General features: G+C 32.5%; 1 protein-coding gene across 2 annotated transcripts in view; it reads left to right on the forward strand.

Moving 5' to 3' along the window:
- Positions 1-19,738, forward strand: part of CENPF (centromere protein F) — a 75,976-nt gene extending 56,238 nt beyond the window's left edge. For both annotated transcript variants that reach the window (XM_023501964.2, XM_023501965.2), the window contains 8 exons: positions 607-7,269; positions 9,732-9,884; positions 11,199-11,375; positions 12,513-12,674; positions 13,742-13,904; positions 15,575-16,057; positions 16,878-17,059; positions 19,005-19,738. In XM_023501964.2, the coding sequence (XP_023357732.2) occupies positions 607-7,269; positions 9,732-9,884; positions 11,199-11,375; positions 12,513-12,674; positions 13,742-13,904; positions 15,575-16,057; positions 16,878-17,059; positions 19,005-19,211 (8,190 nt within the window). In that variant the 3' untranslated portion in view covers positions 19,212-19,738. The remainder of the gene's footprint in view (positions 1-606; positions 7,270-9,731; positions 9,885-11,198; positions 11,376-12,512; positions 12,675-13,741; positions 13,905-15,574; positions 16,058-16,877; positions 17,060-19,004) is intronic.
- Positions 19,739-23,183: the final 3,445 nt, after the last annotated feature.

Genomic DNA, 23,183 nt, shown 5'->3' on the forward strand with positions numbered 1-23,183 from the left:
CCTTATAATTAGTATATGTAATTGAAAACTTTTGGCCTAGTGAGTTATTGTTACATACCTGATTTAGTTCTTATTGCTTTAAAACATATCTTTCCTTCATTGGTTAATTATTATTCAGATATGTTTTTATTTTTAGATACCTTTAGATACATTCATTTTTGTTTCAAATAGCTGAAATCTTATATATATATAAAAGAATAAGTTAAAGCAATATTTGCTAAGTGAAATATGAATTGGTTAGAATTTACCAATTTTTTTTTTTTTTTTTTTTTTTTTGGACAGGAAAAGGGAAATTTTATTTTACTATTAATGTTTCCAACCTACTTCAATTGTATCTGTTATGTGTGTGTGTATATCTATATCTATATACATATACATACACACATGTGAAAAATTAAGTACCTTAAATAAAAAGATAACATTTAAAAACATTTAAAGAGACTCCTAATGGAAATCTGAGGACCATTTTGGGAGGTGAAGAGGAGGAAAGTGGTATTTTAAACTTCCTTATTGTGGTAAAATATATCTAGAAATTAAATTTTAGATTACTTCTGTATTCCTTTGTGAAAAATAAAATGCTTTCTTTTTGGTACTTTGTAATTACAGGCAATTACGGATGATCAAGGTAACAGTGTCTCAGATAACTCAGAAGAACATAATTCATTCACTGATGAAAAGATAATTAAGAGTGACAGTCTGCACATTTGTGAGGAAAATGTTCAGCAAATCTTACATTTGGAATCTGAGAAAATAGCTGAAAATGAGGGTGTCAGCTCTGCAGCAATATGTTCTAGGAAACTGAACTTAGAAAATGAATATAGAAATCCTTTAGATAAAACCCTAAATAATTCCGAATGTATTCATGAATTATCATTTTCTAGTAATGATACTACAGTAGCCATGGATTTCCTAGAGAATCAGGTTCTCATTCAGAATCTACAAACGAAGTTGAAAGAGACTTCAAATGAAAACTTGAAGTTAATTCGTGGCATAGAGGAAAGTAATAAAAAAGTTGACAGCTTGCTTAGTCGAATCAAAGAATTAGACTATGAGTTGGACTTACAAAAGACTGAACTAACTGCTAAGATATGCAAATGTTCAGAATTAGAAAAAGCAATTCAGGAACTTCAAAAAGAAAAAGTAGATCTAAGTGACAAATTGGAATCCCTCTCTTATGATAATCATCAATTACTTCAGAGAGTAACATCTTTTGAAAACTTAAATTCTTGTTTAGCTCCAGATAAAGTTATATTCACAGATGCTACAGATATTGAAGAAAACATAGCAGTGATGAGTAAAGATTGGAAAGAACAATTTCTTGAAATTGAAAATGAATTGAAGAGGGTAAAATCTGAAAAGACTAACATTGAGAATCATGCCATCTCCATTGAAGGTGACTTGGAAGAACTTCAAAGAAAGAATCTGAGTTTAGAAAAAGATAATGATAACAAACAGAAAATGGTGTCCAATCTTGATGAACAATTGTCTTTGGTTATAGCTGAGAAAAACCACCTTAGTGGAGAACTTGAAATTGTATTAAAGGCAAAAATGCAAATAGAAGAAATATGTGAAAAATTGAAGGAAAAAATTGAAGTGTTAGAGTCAAATCAAAGGGAATCCCTGCAACATGTAGAAATAATGGAGTCTGAGGTAAGAGATAAAACACAACTTCTTCAGTCTATGACTTGTCATGTAAACCAACTATTAAAAGACAAAGAAGATCTCCAAGAGCAGCTTCAGAATTTAGAAAAAGATAAACAGAAACTTAGTTTAATAAAAGATAACATAAAACATGAATTTGGTCAGCTGACCAATGAAAAAGAACTTCTTATAAGAGAATTAGAAAACATGAAATCTAAGTTGAATGAATCAGAAGCAGAAAATGTAAACCTTTCTAAGGTTTTGGAGAGTTCTCTAATTGAGAAAGGAGAGATTGCAGCAAGATTGAATTCAACACAAGAAGAAGTACATCAGCTGAGAACTGGTATAGAAAAGCTAAAAATTCGCATAGAAGCTGATGAAAAGAAAAAACACTATGTTTTAGAAAAGCTAAAAGAAAGTGAACGAAACGCTGACTCATTTAAGGATAAAGTTGAAGCACTTGAAAGAGAATTGCAGATGTCAGAAGAAAATCAAGAAGCAGTGATTCTAGATGCTGAGAGTACAAAGTCTGAATTAGAAACACTGAAAACACAAATGGAAGAGTTAACCAAAGGATTAAAATGTTCAGAGTTAGAATTATTTGCTTTAAGGTCAAAAAATAATACAGAAATTATTAATTTAAGGGCAGAAAAAGAAAATATATTGAAAGAGTTGCAAGAAAAGCAAGATCAAGTGTCTCAATTGGAACAGTTGGCTTATAACTTAAAATTTGTTTTGTCTCTAAGCTCAGAAGAAAACATAGTGAAAGAAATACAAGAAAATACAGGTCAGGGGTTTGAATTAGAAAATTTGATTCAAACCTTAAATTGTTTAAAATCAGAGCTTGTTGATTTAAAGTCAGAAAAAGAAAATGCTTTGAAAGAACTACAAGTGAAGGAAAATCGGGTGTCTGAATTAGAAGAGTTGGTCCAAAACCTTAGATATGAAGAACCTGAAGTTGTAACTTCAATTTCAGAAAAAGGAAACATGTTGAAAAACCTTCAAGCGTCTCGGGAGGAAACTTCTCAATTAGAAGAGTGGGGCAAAACTTCGAAATGTTTAGAGTCTGAGCTTATCACTTTAAGGTTAGAAAAAGAAAATATGCTGATTGAACTACAAAAAAAGCAAAATAGATTATCTGAATTAGAGGCATCAAATCAAACGCTAAAACATTTGGAAACAGAACTTATTGCCTTAAACTTAGAAAAAGAAAATTTATCAAAAGCACTGGTAGAAGAAAAACAAAGTAAAGTGGTTGAATTTGAAAAGAGTAATAACAATCTGAAATTAATGGAAACAGAAATTTTTGCCTTAAGGTCAGAAAAAGAAAATATTTTAAAAGAACTTCATGAAACTCAAAGTCGAGTGTCTGAGTTAGAAGAGTTAACTCAAAACTTGAATTGTGTGGAGACTTATGCTTCTTTAAGCTTAGAAAAAGAGAGAATGTCTATTGAATTACAAGAAAATAGTGATCACGAATTAGAAGAGTTAGCCAAAAACCTGAAATCTTTGGAGATGGAGGTTGTAGTTCTAAGGGAAGAAAAAGAAAACATGTCTAAAAACCAGCAAGAAAATCACCTGATTGAATTAGAGAAATTGACCCAAACCATAAAATATTTAGAATCTGAACTTGCGGCTTTGAGGGAAGAAAAAGAATCCATATCAAATGAAGTACTAAAAGAAAAGCAATATAGAGTATGTGAATTAGAAGAGTTGACCAAATCCCTAAAGTGTTTGGAAATTGAGGTTGTTTCATTAAGGTCAGAAAAAGAAAGTATATTGAAGGAATTACAAAAAAAGCAGAGTGAAGTTTCTGAATTAGAAGAATTGACTAAAACTTTAAGATGTGTAGAAACTGAGGTTGTTTCCTTAAGATCAGAAAAAGATAATGTGTTGAAAGAACTGCAAGAAAATCAAGATCAAATATATGAATTCAAAGAATTGATTGAAAGCTTAAAATGTGTAGAAACAGAAGTTATTGCCTTAAGATCAGAAAAAGAATATATCTTGAAAGAATTAAAAGAAAAACAAGATCAGGTTTGCCAGTTAGAAGAGTCAATCAAAATACTAAAATGTTTGGAAACAGAACTTGCCCTTTTAAGGTCAGAAAAAGAAAGTACACTTAGGGAATTACAAGAAAATCACTATCAAGTTTTTGAACTAAGAGAATTAGTCCAAATTCTAAAATGCCTAGATTCAGAACTGATCAGTACAAAGTTAGAAAAAGAAAATGTTTTGAAAGACCTACAAGTAACACAAGATCAAGTGTCTGAATTAGAAAACTTGACCATAAACTTAAAAGATTTAGAAACTGAAGTTGTTTCCTTAAGGTTAGAAAAGGAAAATATGTTAAAGGAATTACAAGAAAAGCAAAGTCAGGTGTCTGAATTGGAAGGTTTGACCACAAACTTAAAAGTCTTGGAAAGCGAAGTTGCTTTTTTAAAGTCAGAAAATAAAGATGTGTTGAAGGAACTACAAAAAAAGCAAGATGAAACTCGTGAGTTACAAGAATTGACGATAAAGTTAAAATGTTTAGAAAGTGAAATTATTTCCTTAAATTCAGAAAAAGAAAATACATTAAAGGAATTACAGAAAAAGCAGAGTGAAATGTCTGAATTAGAAGAATTGATCAAAAGTCTAAACAGTTTGGAATCTAAAGTTGCTTCTTTAAAATCAGAAAAAGACAACATGTTGAAAGAATTACAAGCAGAACGTGATCAAATTTGTGAATTAAAAGAAGTGAATATAAACCTAAAATACTTGGAAACTGAAGTTGTTTCTTTAAGGTTAGTAAAAGAAAGCATGTCAAGGGAGTTAGAAGAAAAGCAGAGTCAAGTGTCTGAATTTGAACAGTTGACCAAAAGCCTAAGGAGTTTAGAAACTGAATTTGCTTCTTTAACAACAGAAAAAGAAAATCTGTTGAAGCAGCTGTGTGAACTAGAAGAATCAACTAAAAATTTGGAAAATGAAGTTGTTTCCTTATTATCAGAAAAAGAAAGTATTTTGAAAGAACTTCAAGCAAAGGAGGGTCAAGTGTCTGATTTGGAAGAGTTGACCAAAAGTCTGAGGTCTTTAGAACCTGAAGTTACTTCTTTAAGGTCAGAAAAGGAAAGCATGTCGAAGGAACTGAAAGAAAAACAAAGTCACATTTGTGAATTAAAAGAAATAACTTCAAATCTAAAATGTTTGGAGATTGAAGTTGCTGCTTTAAGATTAGAAAAAGAAAATATGTTGAAGGCATTGCAAGAAAAACAAGATCACATTTGTGAATTGGAAGAGATGACCAAAAACCTAAAATGTTTGGAGAGTGAACTTGCTGCTTTCAAGTCAGAAAAAGACAGTATGTTGAAAGATTTACAAGAAAAGCAGGATCGAATTTGTGAATTAGAAGAGATCAATGCGAGTCGAAAATGTTTGGAAACTGAAATTATTTCCTTAAGGTTAGCAAAAGAAAGCATGTTAAAGGAGTTAGAAGAAAAACAGAGTCAAATATCTGAATTAGAACAGTTGACCAAAAATCTAAAGTGTGTGGAGTCTGAAGTTGCTTCTTTAACTTCAGAAAAAGAAAATCTGTTGAAGAACCTATATAAATTGGAAGAATCAACTAAAAACCTGGAATGTTTAGAAAACAAAGTTGTTTCTTTATCATCAGAAAAAGAAAACATTTTGAAAGAACTACAAGAAAAGCAGGGCCAAGTGTCTGATTTAGAAGATTTGACCAAAAGTCTAAGGTCTTTGGAACCTGAAATTGCTTCTTTAAGGTCAGAAAAAGAAAGTATGTCAAAGGAGCTGGAAGAAAAACAAAGTCACATTTGTGAATTAGAAGAGATGACCAAAAACCTAAAATGTTTGGAGAGTGAACTTGCTGCTTTCAAGTCAGAAAAAGACAGTATGTTGAAAGATTTACAAGAAAAGCAGGATCAAATTTGTGAATTAGAAGAGATCAATGCGAGTCTAAAATGTTTGGAAACTGAAATTATTTCCTTAAGGTTAGCAAAAGAAAGCATGTCAAAGGAGTTAGAAGAAAAACAGAGTCAAATATCTGAATTAGAACAGTTGACCAAAAATCTAAAGTGTGTGGAGTCTGAAGTTGCTTCTTTAACTTCAGAAAAAGAAAATCTGTTGAAGAACCTATATGAATTGGAAGAATCAACTAAAAACCTGGAATGTTTAGAAAACAAAGTTGTTTCTTTATCATCAGAAAAAGAAAACATTTTGAAAGAACTACAAGAAAAGCAGGGCCAAGTGTCTGATTTAGAAGATTTGACCAAAAGTCTAAGGTCTTTGGAACCTGAAATTGCTTCTTTAAGGTCAGAAAAAGAAAGTATGTCAAAGGAGCTGGAAGAAAAACAAAGTCACATTTGTGAATTAGAAAAGATGACCAAAAACCTAAAATGTTTGGAGAGTGAACTTGCTGCTTTCAAGTCAGAAAAAGACAGTATGTTGAAAGATTTACAAGAAAAGCAGGATCAAATTTGTGAATTAAAAGAGATCAATGTGAGTCTAAAATGTTTGGAAACTGAAATCATTTCCTTAAGGTTAGCAAAAGAAAGCATGTTAAAGGAGTTAGAAGAAAAACAGAGTCAAATATCTGAATTAGAACAGTTGACCAAAAATTTAAAGTGTGTGGAGTCTGAAGTTGCTTCTTTAACTTCAGAAAAAGAAAATCTGTTGAAAAAGCTATGTGAATTAGAAGAATCGACTAAAAACCTCAAATGTTTGGAAAACGAAGTTGTTTCTTTATCATCAGAAAAAGAAAACATTTTGAAGGAACTACAAGAAAAGCAGGGTCAAGTGTCTGATTTGGAAGATTTGACCAAAAGTCTAAGGTCTTTGGAACCTGAAATTGCTTCTTTAAGGTCACAAAAGGAAAGCATGTCAAAGGAGCTGAAAGAAAAACAAAATCGTATTTGTGAATTAGAAGAGATGTCCATAAACCTAAAATGTTTGGAGACTGAAGTTGTTTCCTTGTCATCAGACAAAGAAAACATTTTGAAAGAACTACAAGAAAAACAGGATCAAATTGCAGAACTAAAAATGTTAAATGTTTCATTTGAAAGCCTACTTGAAAAAAAAGAAGAGGAAAAGAGAAAACTTAAAGAAGAATCCAACCATACAGTAGAGTTGCTTCAAAAACAATTGAATGATCTAAATGAGAAAATAGAGACTTTACATGAAGAAAACAATATATGTAAAGTTAATGAACATGATCTAAATTGTCAAGTAGATTGTCTAAAAAATGAGAAAATTCATTTGATGCAGCAACTGGAAGAGAACAAAAATAATAATGCTTTGCTGAAATCTTCTATGAATGACCTTATTCAGGAAACAGAAAACAACAAACAAAAATTAGAGAAGGAGACTGAAGAAAACAGAATCCTTCAAAAACAAGTTGAAGACCTCAGAAAGCTCTCTTCTATGCTGACCCAGATGGAGGCACAGCAGCAACTCTGGGAGAAAGAAAAATTACAGATGAAAAGTCTTATAGTGGAATTACAAGAAAAGATTAAAGAACTGTCCAAAAATGAAACTTTGTATGACAGTTTAGAAGCTTTGCAATGTTCATATGCAAATCTGGAGAAGGAACTTGAATCGACAAAGAGGGAAAACTCATCTCTTCTTGAACAGGTAAATTATGTAAAAGTGAATTATGCTATTTGCAACTTTGTTGGTATTTCATAGATTGTTTTGAGCAGAGTACTTTGAAAATTTTTAAAATTGATAATTTTGAATAATAGTGAGAAAAGCAGTCCAGAATATCATACTACAAAACTAGTATATGTAATTTAAAAATTTTGTTTAGATGTAAGATTACATTGGTGTAAGGGACTTCCAATGTGGAAACTTTTACCAATGCAAATGGTAACTCTTTTGCAACTTCTAGTCTTAGTCTTAAAGCAGGCTGTTTAAAAATCAAGTGACTTTCACAGTTTCATACAGTCAATATATATCAGAGGTAAAACCTGAATGTCATCCTGACTGTCCTTCCATCTTTCTACTTCTTGGCTATTTTGTGTTCATAATATAGACCATCATGATAATGAGAACCTATATTTGTGTGTACAAATTGAAGTTGAGGGATTGTAGAGGAATCGAGAGCATTATGGATAGAAATATCTACTCTTGATGTCAAGTAGTATCTTTTGACATCTACCAGAGTTATGATAAAATGTAAATTTGATGAAAACGTTTGATGCATTATTCTGCTTTTTAGGAGAGACTAGTTATAAGACAACTTAAATCAGATACATGTTTTAGTATTGGCATGGTTTTTTCCAGTATGTTAAGCCTTCTACCTTAACATAATTCTGTCTTAGAAATTGATGTTCAGGATGCAGACCTTGGGTTCGTGATCCTTAATCATCTAAAAAACATTATGTTCAATATGCTTTTATTATTAAAACAAGAAAGGTTGATTATATTAAGGTAGAACTTTATTTCCTTCACACTATTCCCTTTCCCCTTGGATTTTTTTTTAGCCACACTGAACTATTTCCAGATGAATTCCTATTTGTATCTATCCTTATATTTATTCAGGATGTCTTATGTGACAAGAACTTGTTTTTTCCTTTGTGTTTTTACCTATTGAAATCTTACTGCAATGCTCAACTCAATGTTATCACCTTAATAAAACTTTTGTTAGTATGACCTTCTCTCAATTCCTTTCTGCCTTTGCTCCCTACTTCCTTTTGATGGAGGCTTCTGGTGTTAGAGTGATTAAAGGCTTGGGACTGGAGTCAGGGAGACTTGACATTAAATTTGGCCTCAAGTGCTAGTTATGGGAACGTGGGCAATCATGGAACCACTGTTTGCTTATTTTCAGAATTGTAAGATGAAAATAATATTTAACCCTTTATATTGTTAGTGAAGATCAAATGAAATATTTGTAAACTCTATAAAAAGCACTTAACATGGTTCCTGTCACATAGTAGGAGCTACATAAATGTACTCTTTTTCTCTCCTCCCTTGCTAGAAGTGTTGCTTACCTCCTTAATTTTTTTAATCTCTCTATACTATTTGTACATTCTTCTTTACAACCTGCTTTCCCGAATTGAACACAATTAACATATATATGGGATTACTTGCCATCTAAGGGAGGAAGTAGGGGGAAGGGAGAGAGAAAAAGAATTTAGGACACACAAGTTTTGCAAAGGTTTATGTTGAAAACTATATTCATATAGCTTGAAAATATAAAACTTTATTTAAAAAAATCCCTACTTACTTATGTAAATGTTTCTTTTGACTCCCTAAATTATTGTGTATGGTCTTTGAAAATTATTATATTGGTTTTTGTTTTTATATGACCAGTGACTAGAACAGTGCCATGGATGCACAGTAGACACCTATTGCTTTTTTATTCCTTAATAGCAAGGGTAACTATTATTGGAACTAGTAAATCAAAAAAATTCAATTATGAACATCTCTCCCCATCCCCCCCCTTTTTTTTTTTGCAAGATTATTAAGATTAAGTGACTTGCCCAAGGTGACCCAGCTAGTAAGTTTTAAGCTTCTGAGGTTGTATTTGAACTCAGGTACTTTTGACTCCAGGGATAGTGCTCTATCTACTGTGCCATACCTCCTTTTATTTAAAGCACTTTAGGGCTTTTCTGTACTATTAGCCTGGATTAGCTGTTATTTTGGAGATGATTAAGCTAAGTGTACATAAAGATAGTGTTCTTAAACAGGTTTTCTAATAGTATATTTCTTTTAGATCATCACATAATGGGGATTAGCAATAAATCTAGAGCTGATTAAATCCAAGAAATTGTTTCATCGAGTATTTTTAGTTCATATGTTTTCAGTAAAGTTGCTTGTATTTGTATTGGTATGTTTGTGAAAGATTTGAAGGATTAGTAGTTATCCTTTGACATTATTGTTCTGTTGTTTTCTGTTAGGTCTTTAATGAGAAGGAAACAATGTTTTAGTGGGCTTTAAAAATTATTAGAATGGTTTAATAAAGTGAGGATTTATCAAGTTAATATTATATTTTGAAAGGTAAAATAAATATCCATAATACATAGTTAATTTGGTAAAAAATCCAAATATTACATAAGTATTATTTGGGAGATGAATAAAAACTTCTATTTTAGATAAATAAAATGACACATAATGAAGTTCTCCTGAAGAAGGAAATGAATGAGATGATGCAAAAGATGACAGTTTTGCAAGAAGAATATGCTGGAGAGAAGAACAGGTTTACTGATCATGTAAAAATTACAGAAGCAGAAGCAGAGAAGAATAAAGTAAGTTACTCTCTGAAATATAATTAAAATAATTTCAAGTTAATAAAGCCTTCTGTACTATTTAGGAGGCCTTTTTTGATAAATAAAACATTTAAAACCATTGCTTTGAAATTCAGTGACATCTACTCCATCTTTTGACTAGACTTTTCAACCTTCTCATGTTTTAGAAATGGACTTAATGGTATTTATCAAATTTGCTTAAAAGACTTCTTGTAAAGCCCAAATGAGATAGTGAATGTAAAATATTTTTCAAATCTTAATACTGTAAATAAATATCAGCTGCTGAATGGTTATTTCTATTTGTACTTCACAACCCAACTAAAACTCTACAAGAAATAAATTTAAGAAGACTTAGAAACAGTAAATTAAGTATTTCTTGGGGGAGAACTCCTGGTGCCTCTTGACTGATGTGAGATTTTATTTTTTATACAGTTCTAGTAATCTTGATAGCGAGTTTCTTTGCTTAATTCAGGTTAAAAGTTGGAGTATCACGAAGGGTAGACATAAAGGTCACTTTCAGTGAAGAAAAGATAGCTGTGAAAGCTCAGCTGTTTAGAGTCATTTTGTTTAGGGGCAATGCCTCTATTCCAATTTCTAAGTGCAATCTTATTTTGATATTTAAAATAACCTTGAATCATCAAGCAAAGTTTAAAAATATATTTAGACACATAAAAACAATTCATGTATGCTTTCATTCAAAATGTTTAAGAATTAAAATGTATTAGAGTATTTAAGGAATGATTTTTCCACTTATCTCAGGAATTTCTTATTGGCAAGTAATGATCTAACAGTGTCAAGTAAATGTGTTCTTGTAAAAAATAGACACAATTTGAAAGGAAGTTAAATTAGTTTTTCCCAAATTCACTGAGTTTTCTAAACTTTGAAAATAACATACTAGCTTATGTTATTGTTGTTTCAGTTATTCAAAGTCACTAAGATGTCAAGGTGGATGATGAACATTAAATTGAAAAAAAAAATACCCATGACTTACTAGTATAGTCATATTGTTTTCATATTTAACTAACAGCTTTCTCTGACATTTAAAATAATGTAAAAATTTTGTTATGATATGTTAATTGACATGTGATATTAGTTCAGATTTAATCTTTTTTTTTTTTTTTTTTTTTTTTTTAATTATAGCTATAACATACGACTAGGTTCTGCTTATGTTCCTTGGCAAATTTTCTTCCCTTCAGAAGTTTGCATTTCACAGCTATTTACTTATGCTTTTTCATGTTTAAGATTCTTTAAAATTTAATTTAATTTTTAAATTTAAAAAATAATAAAATTGTTAAATACCATTTTTGCATTTAGATGCAGCTGGATGAGCTAATTTTGGAAAAGTGTGAACTGAAGAAGAGTTTGGATTGTTTACAAAAAGAACTGGAGGAAAGAGAAGGAAAATCAAGAGATGAAATATCAGATTATCAGTGTAGGCTTGAGAATGCCAATAAAAAATATGAAGCTTTACTCAAGGAAGCAAATAAAAAGGTAAAAAGCTTTAGTTAGGGGGATATGACACGTAGATAGAAGATATCTTCCAAGATGACAGAGTAATATTGTTACTTTCATAGTTATCTATGGAACTATAAGGAGATAGGTTTTAGTTCTTTATAAGGAAAACAATTCCATATAATCAAAGCTGTCTAAAAGTAAAATGGATTGGTCACTTTCCTTATTATAGTTTTCGAACTATAATAACTTTTCCAAGTTGATGTAACAACTTATTTTTGTTTTTAATTTAATTTTAGCATTTTTCTAACTAACAAATATGTATAGTCAAGCAGTATTGATCAAGTTATCCTTCTGGCTAAGACCACAAAAAATTTTATATATATTTCACTCTGTATTTTAACTCTATCATCTCTGACATGACTTGGGCTATTTGCCTCATTTTTATTCTTGTGCAATTTTGATTTGTCTTTACATTTATCAGAGTTATAAAGATTTCTAACATTTCCAATATTTTAAAAAATTTTATAATTATTGTATCAATTATTCCCTTAGTTTTATTGGTTCTTAAGAATCTCCCTAGTTTCCTATGAAACTATTTCATCATTTTTATGTCTAATAATATTACAATCATATACCATGGTTTGTTTAGCTCTTTCTGAAAAGGTGACCCATCATCCCCTTAGTTTCCAGTTTTTAGCTACTATGAAAAGAGCTGCTATAAATGTGCGTGTATGGGTCCTTTTCCATTTTCTTGGATCTCTTGGAGGTGTATACCTAGTATTGGTATAACTAAATCAAAGGATAGTGACTTTGGGGCTTAATTCTACATTGCTTTCAAGAGTGATTTTAGCAATACATAGTTCTATCAGGAGGCCATTAGTGTGCTTGTTTTTGTTTTTTAGCTGCATCAACATTTATCATTTTTCTTTGTGTTCCTTCCACTCAGAACCTCTTTTCACCTGATTTTTAAAATTCTAAAACAGATATAATTTATTATCAATAGATGTTTAGTTTTTATAAGTTATGCCATATGAGGTTCACTGTAGAACCTGTTATTCTGAAGCCCAGAATTCCAGGTCATGAAATGATGTTTTGTTTTGTTTGGATTGTGAGATGTTGTATAAACTTGTTCTCTTGAGCTACTTGACCAAAATTATATTTTATCTTTTTTAGCATGAAATGGAAATTGAAGCATATCAGGAGAAATTAATTTGTAAAGAACAGGATCTCAGTTTACACAAGTCAGAGATGGAGATTTTAAAGTCCAATAAAGAAGAATTGACTAAGTCTTTGAAATCTACTAGTAAGATTTTAGAAGAATTGAAGAAAACCAAGGTATTTTCCACAATAATGTTCAGCTTATGTTAAGGCACATTTTAGGGACATTAATGATATAATGACACTTAATTCAAGTATTTGTTTTACATTGAATTTACAGTGTTGAAGTTAAATGTTTTCTGCTTTTCACTTAATTTTATAAATAACTCATACTCGGAGATACTACTATTGAAATCACTGGCTGTATTGCTGAATATACTGATAAATGACTAGCTATCTTTTCCAATCTGTGCACATGTGTAGACATGTGTTTTGACAGCCTTTCTCCCCAAGTTCTCTTGTTAACGCTATTGTTAAATCAATTCCTTAAGTTTCATCGTAGTTGTCTGAGGTTTATGTGGAGATAACCAGGTCAGTAATTTGTACTTTTGTGAAAATTTTATTATATTAAACCCAGTAATAGTTAAGTGGCAGAATTAAATGTGTTTTTTTTTTTAATTTCAAAGATATGTAAGAATTTAAAACAGAATAATGAAACATTTGTTAAGAATTTTTTTTCCCATATGTGTACATTATTTTTTCCTTTATTTAAAACATGATGTAAGTTACATGTTTTTTGTTTTTTATTTTTTTTTAAATCTCACTATTCCTGAGTTGTTCTGGCAATTGAATACTTAAAAGTATATGATGTAATGATTTTTGTTGCTTTATGCCAGTGGTCAGATAGTATGGTGGCACAGACTATATAGCAAGGAATGGGGCATCTTAAACTTTTTCTACTTGTGATTTCCCTTTTTGCCCAGAAAACTTTTAGGTAATCCTGGATATTATAGGTACATAAAATAGGTATATAAATAAAAAGTTTACTGATCTAATATATCATAATTTTCCAACTTTCACATTCAATTGAGATCACATATGGGGTTCTGACATGAAGTTTAAGAAGCTTTAAGTATAGAAAACAACTGAATAGGAGGACGAGTTTTGACTTAGTCACATAAATGGTATTATGTTATCAACTAAGTCACTTAATTGTTATTTCAGTTTTCCTGCCTAAAAGTGAGTGGTTTCACAAACCATAAAATGTGGATTTTCATTATAGTTGGAATGTTTTTGTTTTGTAGATGGATAATATGAAATATGTAACTCAGTTGAAGAAGGAGAATGAAAATGCTAAAGGAAAAATACAGTTGTTGATCAAAACCTGTAAACAGCTGGAGAATGAAAAGGAAGCATTACAGAAAGAAATTACTGGCTTTGAAGCTTTACAAGAGAATCAGAAACAAAGTAAGTGCTAATTAAGAGGAATAATAATCAGAATTAGTAGTTTTTTTTTTTTTTTAAACAGAATGCTTTTATTTTTGAAATATGGTGGTATTTTAGACACATGTCAATTTATATTCTTCTGAATTTCAAATTCTGCTTTCAAATTTGCTATTAAGAGGGAACTACATTTTTCATGCTGTAATAGCTTCATGTAAAATATTTACTAAACACTTCAATTTGTGCAAACATTGTTCTAGGATCAAGGATGAAAAGTCATATCTTGTCTGACTTTTAAGGAGCTTTCAGCCTGGGGAGGGGGATTCTAGCATGTTTTATATACATATATAATAAAGTACACTGCACAATAGAGAGTCTCATCGATGAGGTAAGATAAAAGTCTATGCTAAGTTTAAAAAAAAAAAAAAGTTGGAGGAGAGGATTCTTTCATCAAGGGATACTTCCTTAAGGGATGAAGATTTCAGAATGTGAACACATAGAAGTGAGTAATAAATGCTTTCTATTTGCCCAAATACACTGTAGCTTATTAACCTTGTTAGTCTGAAATGTATATTTAATGAAGGGAAGCATTGTGATTTCATACTGAATAGTTTAATTGGAGGCAGTTAGATGGTGCAGTGGATAGAGCACTGACCCTGAAATCAGTAGAATCCGAGTTCAAATGTAAGCTCAGACACTTAGTACTTCCTAGCTGTGTGACCCTGAGCAAGTCATTTAACCCCAATTGCCCTGCAGGTGTTCACCCTAAAATAAAGTTAGGTTGGTACCAAATCTTTAAGGATTTTTGAGATGAGAGCGATGGGGTCAGACCTGTGCTTTAGGAAAATTATTTGCAGATAAGAATATATTGAAGAAGGTAAGATTGGAGGCAGAGAGACCATTGAGGAAGGGACAGCTTCTGTTGTACAAGTGAGACTGATGAAAGGTAGTGAAATATGAGTAAAGAGGAAGACAAAATGTGGAGAAGTTAGGGTAGATAAAAGACAGTAGTCTGAGGGAATAATAAAATCAGGGAAATTTATTTTATGGTAACTTGTAGAAGCAGTGAGTTGATTAAAATTTTATCCTATATTAATGACAAAATCAGAATCACCACTGTGGACAGCTTTGCCTTCTAAAACATTCATGTAGTCCATCCCTACATCCATGACACAGTTGAAAAAGATTTTATGTATGGCCATGATCACTGGAGAATGTATTCCTTGGTATTATTACACTAAGCTAATAGACTACGCAAAAGAGTGTGTGTATGTGTGTATATTATTTAGGACAGTCTTATTTGAGCCTGTGTCAGGACCATTTCTTCCATCTCCTTTTCATCTTTTCATTGTTCATTATCATTGTGAGCAGAAAGTGTGGGTAAAGTAAGGAGTGAAATTCAGACTCAAATTTTGTCTTCCTCTTTACTCATTTGGCTTTGTAAATAGCCATGGCAAAATATTTTGTAGGAGTGGAGATCTGATGATTTAGCTAAGATCAAACAAGTTGTGAATCAAACTTAATCAAACCATTAAGTTTACATTTTCAAACTTAATAATCAGGGATTTGGCTGATCTGTATTAATATGTATTCTAGTAGATTTATTTTTGTCCTAAGGCAAATGTTAATGATTTATATTAACAATCAGAACATCTTCAATTAATTAATTCTGATATGACATTTCCTTTTAATAGATAATGCTCCAGGTGTTAATGTAGAAGAACTGATGTCTGAGGTGAAAGAACTGAAAGAAACTATTGAAGAAAAAAATAAAGAGACAGATGAATACTTGGATAAATATTGCAACCTTCTTGTTAGTTATGAAAAGCTAGAAAAAACTAAAGATATGTTAGAAGCACAGGTTACTTTCCTGAGTTCTTTGCAAGGAAAAGTTACCTCTCAGAGTTCTCCTATGCTAAACTCAGCTGATTCAATACACTCTCCAAATTATCCTGTTCCTGAAAAGAAGACATCAGCTAGTCAAAGTAAAGTTTCAAATAAGAGACCAAGGTCCTGTGGCATCAAGGAAAATGATGGAGAATCAATGTCTTCCACACCAGAGACTTTTACTAAAAGAATAAAAAAAGGAGTGACACCAAAAGGTATCACAAGCCTCTCAAGGGGCTTGGAGAACATTGAGTATGAGCCAGAAGGACTCCCAGAAGTGGTAAAGAAAGGTAACTCTTTACTTCTGAAATAACTTCCTGCTTTCCCTGCCTTCTGCTTTTTCTCTGTGTGTGAAATAAAATCCTATCTAATGTGAAGTATGTATCTCTAAAGCATTTGTAGATATCAGTATTTGACCTTTGATTTGCATTGATTATTCAAATTTATAGACTCTTCTCTCCTCCCTTTTTTGTGATAGATAAAACAAAAAATGGCGGGTTGATTTAAATGACTAAAGAAGAACAATGGTTTGGATTAAAAAGCTACAGGTTTTAATGATCTGAATTTCTGTGCTAGGGACTCCCCCAATCAAACCTAGTAACTCAGTAATATCTTGATCACTTGTCATTTAGAAACCTGGTGTTCCAATGGGATAGTATTGGTGATCTCAATACCTAATGTCCCTACTGTGCCTTTCACATTTTCTTTTGTTTCATCCCTGGGTATAAGTGATAAATAGTTTATACTGTAAAATATCCTATCAGAAAACAGGAAATATCTTTAAAAAAATTAACAATGCTCTCATTGTGACCAAATGGCCAGGAGAAAACTGGTTATTTTAACAGACAGTCATAAATAAGTTTTTTAGTCAATCACTATTTTGTACCTACCATATACCAGGCACATAGGTCCTTAGAATACAAAGACAAAAGAGACAATTCCTGTTCTTGAGGTCGTGTTTTCTACATAGTAGAGAGGAGCAAAGTGCCTGTTAGCATTTATCTATTTATTTAAATATTGTTTTCAATTCCAGGTTAGAATGGAGCCCTTATTATTCCTACCTTATCAAAACCAATCATATTTTAAAAAACAAACAAACTTGTGTTGCAGGATTTGCTGATATCCCAAAAGGAAAAACAAGCCCTTATGTCTTTCGGAGAACAACCCTTGCAACCAGGGCCAGCCCCCGACTTGCTGCACAGAAGCTGTCACCTCTGAATCTACAGAAGGGACAGTCAGAAAATCTTGCTGAGACCTCCAAACCAACAGCTGGTGGCAGCAGATCACAAAAGGTAACTGACTGCTGCAGAGTGGTCATGTCTACAATCATAGGAGACCTGTGCTTGTATTTGGGGGAGAACTAGGCACTTGGCTTTCAGGCCCCTCTGCTTATTGATTTTTGGTGTCTAACATTTCCTATAGCACGGTGTAAATAAATCAGTAAAGATAAGCCCAGTGAAAATGCCTAAGAAAAAAAAAATGCCCTGTTATTATTATATAGACCAATCCTTGATCATATAGGTCACTGCAGTGTTAAGTATAAATGGTTAATAAGAAATAGTATTACCTCAGACTCCCAAAGAAGATGGTGAGAAAAAGATTTCTAAGGCAGTAAAGAGGACTTTAGGGCAGTGAAGTGGCACAGTGTATAGAGAATCAGGCCCCAGGAAGACTGAGTTCAAATCTAAGCTCAGACACTCATTATCTGGGTGACCTTGGGCCAATCAATTAACCAGCCTTCTTTGCCTCAGTTTTCTCAATTGGAAAAAGAGCTGGAGAAAGAAATGATAAACTACTCTAGTATCTGCCAAGAAAGCCCTAAATAGGATCACGAGCAGTTGGACATGACTTTAATTGATTGTTTAACAATGTGGGATTTGAGGCTTTTCAGTTTTGTGTAACTAAAATTGTCTTTATTATGTTTTGAGATTGTCCCCTGTATTCCATGTTTGTTTAAGATCTCTCTATTAGCCATGTTTGAGAGAGAATAATTGATTTAAAGTTATTTAGGGAATTTAGAAGTCTAGTGCAACCTCCTCATTTTACAGTTGAGAAAACTGAGACCCACAAAAAAGATATCTTTGACAAGCAACACAAGATAGAGTCCACAAAATGAACCTAGGTGCTCTGATTCCCAATGTAGTTCTCTTGTCAGTGCACCACATGCCTTTACTGAGATGACTTTTAACAAAACTGTCGCTACTTTACTTTAGTATGAGTTACTTGAATTCCCTTTCTTTTCACTTGATATAAACTACATAATTTATGTCCTGCCTGTATTAAAAACTGGTTTCAGCTGTATAGCAGAGGAAAGATTTTTTAAAAATTATTTGATCTTTTTACTTGATTAATGGGTGCCTTTAAATAATAGTTTTATTAGTAACCCATTATGTTCCAAGTATATAGGCTATATACTATATATAGGCTAATATATAGGCCTCTTCCTTTTGCCTTCAAATTCAATCATGAATAGCTTTTATTGATATTACTCCTTTTACACATTTTTTCTTTCTCATCATAAGATCCACAAATAGGCCTATTTCTTTCCATCTGACGTCCTTGTCCCCTTTCATCAATTTATTCAACAGTTCTTAAACTCTTAGTTTTTGAATTAAGAGTTCTGTGAAGACAGACTTCTAAACTCTAGCACACCTAACAGAAGTTAGCATGTTAAATGTTTGAATTGAATTTTAAAAGTACGTTCTAATTCAGTACAGGGAGAAGTTCTTTTCCTGAGAATTGTCATCAGACAGCCATCTTTCTGTCAATGTTTAATCATAAATGAAGAACATTTCTAATACTTTAAAAACCTGTACTTTAAGGTCAGGTAGAATGTCTTTTGTATATTCTTTATAAATCACTGAAAAGAATTATTAGAGTTTTAAGTTTAGATGTACTATTGTCAGCATTGGATAATGGAAGCAACATTTGCTTTGGGAGTCAAGAATCCTAGGTGGCACATAATTGATTTTCAGAGAACAGCCAGGATTCAAACTGGGATAAAATCATTTGACTTCCAAGTCTAAGCTTTTCTATTACCATACTGCCTACTCTATTATGCCATACTTTTTTCCCCTAATTTCTTCCCTGATAAATAGTCTTATGTTTCAATAAATGAAAAACAAGAACAGATTGTTTTAGAAAGTGTTGACAATTTAAAGTTATTCGTTGTTTTCCTGTGTTTTTAATTTTGCAGAAATGTTTGTATATATTAAAATAAAGGTATTTCTGTTGCAGGCAAAAGATGACCATCAGCACCAAGTGCAATCACTTGTGACAATCATAGAACCCACAACAAGATCTCCTCTTTCTGAAAATAATCTTTCAAAAAAAACTTCTGCTGACATCCCTAAAGAAAGTATGAGAACCAAGAGAGTAAAACATTCCCCAAGCAAACACACTGTACCTGAACAAAACAAAGAAGACAACTGTAGGGTTCAATAAATTTTAACTGGTTTTTGTAGTTTATCAGTGCTATACAAGTAAAGAAACTTTTTTTATAAAGCTTTCCATAGAGATTTTTGTTTAGTCAGTCTTACAATTGTTGAATCTGGGTTTTTAATTTTTAAAGACGGAAATGTTAGAACAAGAATGATTGTCTTGTCTTTGTATGTCATTCTCATTGTTGTTCCTCCATGTACATAATGTAAATCCTGTATAAAGTTATGTAGAAAAAGTTGTAAAATACTCCAAATAAATAGGGAATGATGCATTGAATCTATAAAAACCATTTTATGTTATATTCATTAAAGTGACCAATAGTATCATAAAAATGCTTATTGTTTCAGTCTGTGGTAGGAGACAGATATTTTGAGGAAGGAATTATAATGAGTCATATCCATTTGAATAAATAAAAAGAAAACCATGTATTTTAGGAGTAAATAGAAGATGTATATAGATTGTTTATAATAAAACTGTCATTTTGAAGTGTCTATAGCTAACATATATGATTAAAAATAAAAAAAAAATTACTTGTGGAAATATAGAATTCATTCATTCTTGCTGTTGAGCCTTGGTTTGAGTAGTAGAGAAAGAAACAATTCTGTGAGAATGCTAAATAAGAAGTAATTAAAAGAAGGCACCAGAATTAAGAGAAATTGAGAAAGGCTTTTTGTAGAAGTTGGTATTCATAGGAATAAAAGATGAGGAAGGAGAGCATTCCAGGTGTGGGGAACAGCCAGTGAAAATGCCAGAATCTATGAGCAATCTGTTCATGAAATAGTCAGAAGGCTAGTGTTATCGAATAGAAGTAAGGTATTAAAAGATCATTGGTACTGTTAGAAAGAGTACTTTCAGTTGAATTATGTGCCTGGAGGCCAGATTGCAGAGATTTAAAGGAGTGAGGAAAGGAAGCTGCATCAATTGTAGATATCTTTAGGAGATTAGGAAGGAGGAAGAGAGAAATTATGATAACAGGAATGGATAGATCAAGGTAAGGTTTTTTAAAAATGGAGGAAGAAAGAGAGGCATATTTGTTGGCAGGAGAGATTAATGAAAAAAGAGAGCAGATAAGAGGTAGAATCACTGAAGGAGAAAAGATGAAAGGAAATTTCTGGTTTACCTCGACAGGGGATAGAACCTCCTCTTCATCAAAAACAGGTAATGTTAGAAGTCATTTGGAAAATACAAGATAAAGAAGATGGAAGGAGGGAGCTCTTGGCTAAAGACCTGAATATTTTTCAGTGAAATATGAGGCAAAAGTTCTCAGCTGAGAAAGTAGGGAGGTCAGAGGAGCTTTGGAGGAGGGAAGAAAAGATTTGGAAAAGACACTATGGTGAATGGGGTAGTGATTTAATTGCAGGACTGTGGAAGGATTGCCTTTATTTAGGTGCCCTGTTGAGATTATATTATGATCTTATACACATTTGTAGGCGATCCAGGTAGCACAGTTTGATGATTTTTCCCAGCTTTATTTAGAAGCATGTATAGGAGCAATGGAAGGAATAAAATGAGACAGATAAGAGGACAAGGGATTCAGGAGAAGACAGAAATTGAACTGGTTCACCAGAATCAAGATGGGAGAAGAGTTAGTTAATATAGGGCTGGTGGCTTGGGAAAGAACTGAAGAATAAAGGGATTGAAGGTCACAGTAAGGAAAAAACTTATTTGGAAGTTGCAAATCAGAAGTGAAATTAATGATAACAGATTATGATCAGATAAAGAAATTTCAAAGTTCATGAATATAGAAGGGATACCTTTGTGGGTGATGGCAAGATGATTATGATCATCTTTGCAAGTGAGGTGGGATGGAAATCACAGGAAAAGTTGAGGAACTGGGAGATTAGGATATTAGAAGGAATATCAGAATATATATTGAAGTCCCCCAGTAGGACATGAGGAATTGGAGAAGAGAAAAAGATTATGATCAAGGACATCGAGGAAAGGAGAATCAGATGAATATTGGTAGATAATAGTAACCAGACTCTTAATTGGGTCATAAATATGTGTTATATGAATCTCAAAAGAAGTGAAGTTACTGAATCTGGTAAAGGGAGCACCTAAAACTGCCATTGTAAACAAGTCATTCCAATCCTCCCACCATGACCAGAGATTTGGAGAGTATGAATCAGCATGCAAGAACTGGAGAGAGTATCCAGGAAAACTCATAGAAGAATCAATTGTAAGTAGAAGATAAGGTTTTAAGATGAAAGCTCATTTGTTATCTGTGGAGTAGTCAGGCATTCCTGAGAGCATTGTGGAAGAAGTAGGTAGCTTTGAAGTCACACCTTAGAAGGTTTGGTTTGAGGGGAGATAGGAATAAATGAGCAGTTAAGTGAGGTGCCAAAAACCAGAGTTTGGACAGTGGAGCTGGGAATTCAGAAACAGACATGGATGGAGGGAATGATGAGGTGGGAATATGCATTCATCATTAATAAGTTCTATTGTTCAGGATCAGTCTAGGCCTGGAGTTGTCCTTGGGTAACTGGCAGTAGTGTGCAGAGGAACTGGGGGAGGGGGTTGCTAAGTCATAGGCAATGTACTTGCTGTGTAGGCTGGGCATCCAAAGGGAGTGCTTGGAGCCTGCAGCTAGTCAGGTAAGCTGGCTACTATAGAACTTGGACTGCCAGAGACTCTCTGCTAGGCAAGCTGGAAAAAAAAAATCTATATTGATATTGGATCTATACATATATTCACATATATTCCTCTATAGATGATTGATGATATGCATATCTATATTTACTCTATCTAGAAATGAAGTGAATTTCAAAGGACAGAGTCACTAAAGTAACAAATAATTCTCTTTTCCCCCCCAGGATTATTTAAAAAAAAAATCTGAAGAGATTGATATTTTTTTCATTTTTTCTACTTCTTCCTCTCCCCAATTACAATAATTTTCACCATTCGTTTTTGTAGAATTTTCCAAATTTTTTTCTCTATCCCTTCTGGCCCTTCTCTCCATTACAGCAAGTGATCTGATATAGGTAACAAATAGTCTAATTTCTCTTTTTGTCTGTATGTGTGTGTAAAAGGTCTGTCTTGAGGGTGTGATCAAAAATACTGTTTTCTGAGGAGATCCAGGTTTTCATGATTGCAATGAACAGTTAAAAGAAGAAATTTTATTTTACTTTATTTTATTTTTTTGATCTTATTTATTTTTTAATTATAGTAATTTTTTATTGACAGAACCCATGCCTGGGTAATTTTTTTTTACAACATTTTCCCTTGCACTCACTACTGTTCCGATTTTTCCCTCCTGTCCTTCACCCCCTCCCCTAGATGGCAAGCAGTCATGTATGTATGTATGTTGAATATGTCGTTGTATATCCTAGATACAATGTATGTGTGCAGATCCAAACAGTTTTCTTGTTGTACAGGGAGAATTTGATTCAGAAGGTAAAAATAACCTGGGAAGAAAAACAAAAATGCAAACAGTTTACATTCATTTCCCAGTGTTCTTTCTTTGGGTGTAGCTGCTTCTGTCCATCATTCATCAATTGAAACTGAATTAGGTCTCTTTGTCAAAGAAATCCCCTTCTATCAGAATACATCCTCATACAGTATCCTTGTTGAAGTGTATAATGATCCCCTGGTTCTGCTAATTTGACTCGGCATCAGTTCATGTAAGTCTCTCCAAGTCTCTCCGTATTCATCCTGCTGGTCATTTCTTACAGAACAATAATATTCCATAACATTCATATACCACAATTTACCCAACCATTCTCCAATTGATGGGCATCCATTCATTTTCCAGTTTCTAGCCACTACAAACAGGGCTGCCACAAACATTTTGGCACATACAGGTCCCTTTCCCTTCTTTAGTATCTCTTTGGGATATAAGCCCAGTAGAAACACTGCTGGATCAAAGGGTATGCACAGTTAGATAACTTTTTGGGCATAATTCCAGATTGCTCTCCAGAATGGTTGGATTCGTTCACAACTCCCACCAACAATGTATCAGTGTCCCAGTTTTCCCGC

The sequence above is a fragment of the Sarcophilus harrisii genome, chromosome 4, assembly GCF_902635505.1.
Source record: "Sarcophilus harrisii chromosome 4, mSarHar1.11, whole genome shotgun sequence".
In the NCBI taxonomy this organism is placed as follows: Eukaryota; Metazoa; Chordata; class Mammalia; order Dasyuromorphia; family Dasyuridae; genus Sarcophilus; species Sarcophilus harrisii.